Source organism: Sceloporus undulatus, chromosome 2 (assembly GCF_019175285.1).
Source record: "Sceloporus undulatus isolate JIND9_A2432 ecotype Alabama chromosome 2, SceUnd_v1.1, whole genome shotgun sequence".
Lineage (NCBI taxonomy): Eukaryota > Metazoa > Chordata > Lepidosauria > Squamata > Phrynosomatidae > Sceloporus > Sceloporus undulatus.
Window position 1 is genome coordinate 92,693,079 of NC_056523.1, and position 7,949 is coordinate 92,701,027.

Sequence of the window (7,949 nt, forward strand, 5' to 3'; positions counted from 1 at the left end):
GGTGGTTTTCTTTCCTGGCAGAATTGTGTGCATATGTGTATGTGTGTGTAAAAGATTGAAACGGTCATGTGTTTTATCCTGAATAGACTCCATAAAAAATAGCTAGAAAGACTGTTGTCTATGGGAGGCTTCCCCAGCCTTGTACCTTCCAGAGCTGTAGTAGCTGGCTGTGAGATTCTGGTAACTCTAGTAATTTATCCAAATTGATACTAAAGGACTTTATCACACGGGGAAAATAGGGGGATGTAAACATCGATTATCCCATGAAAATGGCACAATCCTGATTAATATTTTCATACATGTCACGATGAAATTGCTATTGTCCCGGGAATAAACAGGCAATAAACAGCAAAAAATCATTCATAGGATTTCCTCGTGAATGATTTGTTGCTGTTTATTGTTTGTTTATTCCCAGAGTAATGGCAATTTAATTGTGACATCATATGAAAATGCTAATTGCGACTGTGTGATATTCACAGGATAATTGATGTTTAAACCCCCAATTCTCCCTGTGTGATAAAGTCCTAAGGTCAAGAAATCAGAAGAAGACTAAGGACCTTATCACATGGGGACAATTGGAAGTATAAATGGTGATTATCCGGTTAAAATCATGCATTTGTGATTAAGACTTTCACATGACATCAGACATAAAGCATCATTATCCTGGGAATATCCTGTGAAAATCGCACAATAGCAATAACAGTTTTCCCATGATGTTGCAATGAAAAGCAATTAAAGTGCCATTATCCTGGGAATAACTGGGCGTGAATGATTTGTTCCTGTTTATTGCCTGGTTATTCCTGGGATAATGGTCTGGAGGACCTTAGGGTCGCCACAGTCCAAAACGGTCTGGAGGACCTTAGGAGCTATTACTTTAGGATCACCACAGTCCCAAAACATCTGGATAATAATAATAATAATGCATGATCAAGGCGGCTTACAAGATGAAGAATATAAAATACAGTTAAAAACATCACATTATAATGGCCTTAGGGTCACCAGAATCCCAAAGTGTCTGGATGGCCTTAGGGTCCCTGCAGTCTAAAAACACCCGGAGGGCCTTAGGGTTGCCAGAGGGGCTCCTGGGGCTCGCACCAGCTTCCAGTTCACAGGAGCTACAGCCCGGAAAGGTGTGGAGGGGGTCTGGGGGGGTCTCCCCATGAAGTGGGAAGAAAGGCAGGCTTGAAGGGGCACAACAACAACCGCCACCACAGCAAGCAGGGATCCTCTCTCCTTCCTGGGCTGCCCTTGTGCCCATGGGCCGCAGCAGGTGCCCCTGCCCAGGGCTGAGGAGGGTGCCAATGCCAGAGAGAGAAAGAGGAGAGGTCTCCTTTAAAGGACGGCGCTGGCATCTCCGCCCCTTCCCTTCCCTTACCCGGGGCCCCCTCCCTGCCCCCTCCAGGCCCCGGGAAGGAGGAGAGGCAGAGGCAGAGGCAAGCAGGGCAAAAGGAGAGCAGCCAGCCCCAGCCCCTCGGTGCCCCCTGGAGCCAGTGGTGGGGCGCGGCCAGTGCATGAGGGCAGCAGCAGCAGCAGCAGCAAAGGCTGGAGGAGGAGGAGGAGGAGGAGGAGGCGAAGGCTGCCCGCCTGCTGCTGGGTCTCTTTGCCCGGGAGGCCGAGGCTGAGCTCCCGGGACATGCGGCCTCCTCCCTTGCTGCCGCGGAGACGGCGACGGAGACGGAGGAGCAGGAGATGAGGCTCCGCCATGGCACCTTCCTCACCCTCCTCCTGGCATCCCTCTGCGCCCTCTTCTCCCTCTCCTGGTACGGGGCCTTCGGGGGACACAAAGGTAAGGATGGCACAGGGAGGAAGGAGCCAGGGCCACTGGGGGTCCCTGCCCTCTCCCAGGCCAGCACCTGGGCACAACCTCCCCAGCAGGTGGCACAGGGCACCCCCCCGGGACCCCCAAGGCGAGCAGAGGGGCACCACAAGGGCTACTTGGGTCTGCCTTTCCCTTCAGCCCCTGAGGGACTTTTCACCCCCACTTTGGAGGCGGGGGGGGGATAAATAAAGGCCCACATCTCTCTCTGTGTGTTTGTGTCTCTGACACAAAAAGCCCCACATCTCTGTGTTTGTATCAGCCCCACATTTCTCTCTCTCTGTTTGTGTGTCTCAGACACAAAATAAAAACCCACATCTGTGAGTTTGTATCAGCCCCACTTGTCTGTGTGTGTGTCTGTGTGTCTCACACACACATAGCCCCACATCTGTATATTTGCTATCAGCCCCACATCTCCCTCTGTGTTTGTGTGTCACACAAAAATAACCCCACAGCTGTGTGGGGAGCAGAGTTGGACCCCCTCTCCTTCTCCTCCTCCACTCTTTCCCAGACACTTCTCTCCTTCTCCTCCAGTGTCTTCCCTGCTTCCTTCTTCTCCCGCCCTTTTCTTGTTTGGGAGTAAATGAGCTCTCTTCTCCTTCTTCTTCTTCTTGGGGCCACTCTCTCATAGGGTTTTCTGGGCAAAATTTGTTCAAAGAGGGAGGGCGGTGTTGCTTTGTCTTTCTTCCCCAGAGGCTGAGAGAGTGTGACTTGCCCAAGGTTGGCCAGTAGGTTTCATGGTCAAGCCAGGAACTGAACCCTTGTCTCCAGACTCTTATCAGTATGATACTCAAGGACCTTTTGGATGGTGAGTGTGAGGTGTGCAGCAAAAGCCCCTTTCACTCCTGGCATTTTCTCTTCTGTGCTCATAGTCGGTCTCGAACCCTGGTCCTCAGAGTCATAGTCCAACGCTGATCCAGAATACAGTGCAGAAGTAATCTGGTATGAGACTGCTTTAAGTGGCCTGGCTCAGTGCTAGGGAATCCTTGGGAATTATAGTTTATTGTGGTACCAGAGCTTTCTGACAGAGAAGGCTGAATGCCTTACAAAACTACAGTTTCCGGAATTCCCTAACATTGAACCAAGGCAGTTCAAGTGGCCACAACCTGCCTTCGTTGTGCAATGTGTTTTGGACCACCATAGCTTTGAGTCAGAAAAGAGTTAAAGTGGTGCCAAACTGGGTTATTTCTCCAGTGTGGATGCAGCCTGAGACAGGTACTTTGGTTTCTCCCCATCTGGGTTTCTATGCTTGGCAGTCCCTACTGTTGTTAATCCTTCCTAGCAGAATCTCTAGGAGAAACAGGACCATGACATCCCAAATTCATCAAACAGGGGCACCTGGGTTGGTCAGGAATCCCTGTTTGGTGGATTTGGGATGTTATTGTACTTCTGCTACATGACCCACAGGGCTTTAACCCTGGCTATGTTTCCTAGGGGAAAGAAAGTTACCAAAGTGTCCAGCAGCCTTCTTCCCCCTGTGCTGGCTTTTGATCCTCTGCTGGGTTTGAGCCCAAGTGGCCAAGCAGGACATGTAGCTCTCCCCTTCTGCTGAAGCTTGCCCTGAACTTTATACTAGCAAAAAGTGAGCAAAGGCAAGCCAAGGGTGGAGGTGGAGTTTTTCAGCCTTACCCTACTATGCTCTCAGTACACTCTGTCTGTCCCTAGATGCTTAATAAGCTGCCTCTTGTGGGAAGATGCTGGACTAGTTGGGCGTAGTAGTATCTTCACCAGCAGTGATGACTAGTTTTTGCTTAAAATTAACTGGTGCCATATTCTTATCAAACAAAAATGGGTGATGTTCCTGGCTTATTTTGGTGTGTTGGGGGAAGGGTTGTTGGTGTTTCCACACACATCTGCCTCCTTCCCTCTGCTTTTTTTTTTAAACTAGTGATTATATTGTTGTTGTTGTGTGCTTTCAAGTTGTATCTCATTTACAGTGACTCCATCATGGGGTTTTCTTGGCAAGATTTGTTCAGGGGGGGTTGGAATATTGAAACCTCCCACAATCTTCTCCCTGCTGTTTGTGTTTACTTTAAATATTTTTAGATCAGATCTATCGTTGTTTTCTTTTACAGTGTATACATTTCCCCCTGTGTTATATTCTCTACTAAACTTTGATTGTATGTTTTCATTGGTGTTTTATTGGTTTAGAGCCCTGCAATGGGATTATTTTATCATGAAAAGAGAATGACATATTATAAAAATTGATAATTGTGAGCTTTCCTAAAACTTGTTTGAACCTGTCCATGTGTTTTGGCAAAGTAATATCTATAGCATATGAAAGCAAGCATGTAAAGAGGAGGAAGCATGTTTGAGACATGTTGAAAAGGTGTTTGACAGTTGAATCATGTTTTGCAACGGGTGACTTGTGTTGATCATAGAACATGGAGCAAAAGGTTGTCCCTATTGCTACCAGGGAAAGCTGAGAATCTCAGTGGTGAGCAAAGGGTGTGTTGGCATGTTACACTTGTTGTTATTGTTGTGTGCTTTCAAGTCGTTTCTGATTTATGGCAACCATAAGGGAACCCTATCATGGGGTTTTCTTTGCAAGATTTGTTCAGAGGAGGTTTGCCATTGCTTTCCCCTGAGGCTGAGAGCATGTGACTTGACCAAAATCACCCAATCGGTTTAATGGCCAAGCTGGAAATCGAACCCTGGTCTCCAGAGTCATAGTCCAGCACTCAAATCAATATGCCACCTAATGACCTTTTGGATGGTGAGTGTGAGGTATGCAGCACAAGCCCTTTTCACTCCTGGCATTTTCTATTCTGTGCTCATGGCTTTTGGCATTGTGATGGCAATAATGACCTATGCTGTTGTTTATTGTAAACAATGTGTCAGTTCATGATACAAGGTGCACTCACACTGCACAATTATAGCAGTTTGACATTGCTTTAATTGCTAGGGTTCTGTCTTATGTAATTCTATGAACTGGAGTTTTGTGAGATACTTCAGATGCTCTAGTGGTGCACTCCCTACAGCTGCAGCATCAGCAGTCTGTGGCAGAGAATCCTAAGTACCTCATTAAACATCAAATCCCTGGTTCCTAGAGGGTGAAGCCATAGCAGTTACAGTGGAATCAATATGCTGTAATTGCATAGTGTGGATATGATCACAAATGCAGTGTCCTGGTTTTTGATATTACAGCAAGGTAGCAGACCATACCACCCACAGTGTTGCTGGCAAAGTAGCTGATATGAATAGGCTGTTCAGTTATTTTGGGGTGAAGAACCTAGAATCATAGACTTGGAAGAGACCACAAGGGCCATCCAATCCAATCCCCTGCCATGCAGGAACACACAATCAAAGCATCCCCGACAGATGGCAATCCAACCTCTGTTTAAAAACCTCCAAAGAAGGTTTTTCCTTCAAAGAACCTTTCGCCCTCCAGATGTTTTGGACTAAAACTCCCACAGTCCCTTACCATTGATTCTGCTGGTAGGAACTTTTGGAAGTTGACATCCAAAATGTCTGGAGGGCCAGAGATTCCCTTATGTCTTAAGGGAAGCCTCAGGTGGTTGTCAAGACATAAGCTTAAGAAGTGAGATGTGCAGTATTGTGATCCTACAATTGGAATAATGTTTTCTGTCATTCTTTGTTGTTCTTGCTGTGTATCTTCAAATTGTTTCTGACTTATGGCGACCCTAAGCTGACCCTATTATGGGGTTTTCTTGACAGGATTTGTTCAGAGGGGGTTTATTTTTGCCTTTCTCAGAGGGTGACAGAGTTTGATTTGCCCAAGGTCACCCAGGGAGTTTTCATGGCTAAGCAGGGATTCAAATCCTTGTCTCTAGTCATAGGCCTGTGCTCAAACCACTACACCACCCTGGCTAACCTTCTTGCCATGCAGTATACTTAAGAGGCCAGTTATGAGCACTTCTGGTTAGCTCTAAGACTGGACTTTAACATCGTCAAATATTTCTTTTTGCTTCACTGGCTGGAAATATTTAGTTATCTAATATTAAAAGGACTTTCAGTATTCTCCTTGCAGTCACCAGTTTCAATTTTTTTCTTGTGATCAAGTAGTTATTGTTTTGCAAACAAAGCAAGACCAACCAAAGCCCACAGTCTTAAGTGCAGTTTAAGTTAAATTGAATAACCTTTCCTATAAAATCAAATTACAGAGAGAATACCAAATTGATAGTGATATTTATTCCCTGACTGCATCCCCACAGCTAACAGCTATACCTGTATCCTGTCTGTTATGCCAGCAAGCACACAACTCCCTAAAAGATTTCAGGATAGATTTGCCTTGAGGAAACAAAAATTGCCAAAGTAGCAAATTCCGTAGGTTCTCTGAAGACTAATATAGTCCTATCAGTTCAAGTAAGATGAGAAACTGAGATTGAGTCTGGGTTAGCTACAGCACTGAAACATAGGGGTTTTGATGATAACCTCCTAGGGAGAATAAACTGTGTGTTGGATTCTTTATGAGGTAAACATATATTAATATTTTATACTTTTGGAACAGGACTTGCACAAAGATTTGTGGATTCACCAATTTGGTACAAAAATCAGTTCATTTCCACAACTATATCCAGGTTCCACTGCATTTATAATTGAATTTTTATCTTACATGGGTCCAAAACACACTGCAGAAACAATCCAGTTTGAGACTGCTTTAACTGCCCTGGCTCAGTGCTAGGGAATGCTGGGAATTGTAGGTTATTGTGGCACCCTTGCTCTCTGACAGATAAGTCTCTCAAAACTACAGTTCTCAGAATTCCCTAGCATTGAGCCAAGGTAGTTAAAGTGGTCTCAGACCGTATTATTTCTGCAGTGTGTTTTGGACCATGGACATCATGGCCTGCATATATCGAAAGAAAAACCTATTTTTCAGGAGCTCATATTTTACTGCTGAAGAAGCTATAGGGGCTAAAAACATGCTCCGTTTGGTTTCTTATATTCCTGGATTTCTGTTGTTTACGCAGTTATGTACAGTATGATATTCCATATCTTGCTATGATTGCTGTATAGTAGACATTGTAAAATAATTTTAATGCATTTAAAATATTTGATTCTTTATTAAATGCATTTTATTGACTACACTATTTTCCTAAGCATCTTGCCTTTTTTTTTTTTTTTTTGGTCATAGCTTTTTTGTGGAGGGGGATAATGGTTGTTCCCTTGTTTGGTGCTTAATGATACATAGAAGCGGTGAGTAACTCAGGGTCAGACTAGATGCTATATTAAATGCACAGGATGAGATTTAAGAAATAAAATGTTCAGTGGGACATGGAGGCCTGATTCACCCTTCAGGTCCTTTAAGACTTATGATGACCCTAAGGCAAGCCTGTCACAGGGTTTTCTGGGGCTGAGAGGGTGTGACTCATCCAAGGTCACCCTCTGGATTTCATGGCTGAGCAGGGAATCAAACCCCAATCTCCAGAGTCCGCTCTATGCTCCAACAACTACACCACACTGGCGCTCTCCATTTGCTTTCTTACATGTAAAAATGCTACACATTCTGTATAGAGTCTGATGTGACTCTCAGTAGGACAGACAGCAGCATGCTTGAAATAGCTTACTTTGGTCAGGAACTTAGAATGCAGTTGAAATGGGGCAGATAATGGACTTTTTAAAAAGATCTTGCTTATATTAATAAGAAACAATTGACAAAATTAGTATTACTATTATTTTTTAGTTTTGGTGTGTTTTTATTGTTATGTGTCTTAAAATTCTTTCTTGCATGTGGCGACCCTAAGGCAACCCTGTCCAGGGGCTTTCTTGGCAAGATTTGTTCAGAGGAAGTTTAATAATAATAATAATATATTTTAATAATAATAATAATAATAATAATTTTTTTTATCCCGCCCCTCTGTGCAACACATCCGGGACGGCTTACAGGATTAAAACATACATTCCCATATCCCACAATCCTACCCGCCCCTAAAATACAATTAAACAATTTACAATTTAAAACATAACTTAAAATAATAGGCAAACAGATAAACAATGACGACAGCAGAATTAGGGGTAAACAAATTAGGCTTTTTTTTGGTGGCCAGGTATCTATTCAGGGAAGGCCTCCAGGAAGAGATCCGTCTTAACAGCTTTTAAAAAGTTGTTTAAGGTGGTAATGTAAAATTTGCCATTGTGTTTGAAGTTGAGAGAGTAACTTGCCCACAGCATT

General features: G+C 44.2%; 1 protein-coding gene across 1 annotated transcript in view; it reads left to right on the top strand.

The window, feature by feature from the left end:
- The first annotated feature begins 1,407 nt into the window (after positions 1-1,407).
- The window catches only part of MGAT4B (alpha-1,3-mannosyl-glycoprotein 4-beta-N-acetylglucosaminyltransferase B), a 129,050-nt gene continuing 122,508 nt past the window's right edge, over positions 1,408-7,949 (top strand). Inside the window, exon 1 of the mRNA XM_042448598.1 lies at positions 1,408-1,786. Within this exon, the coding sequence (XP_042304532.1) occupies positions 1,690-1,786 (97 nt within the window). The 5' untranslated portion in view covers positions 1,408-1,689. The remainder of the gene's footprint in view (positions 1,787-7,949) is intronic.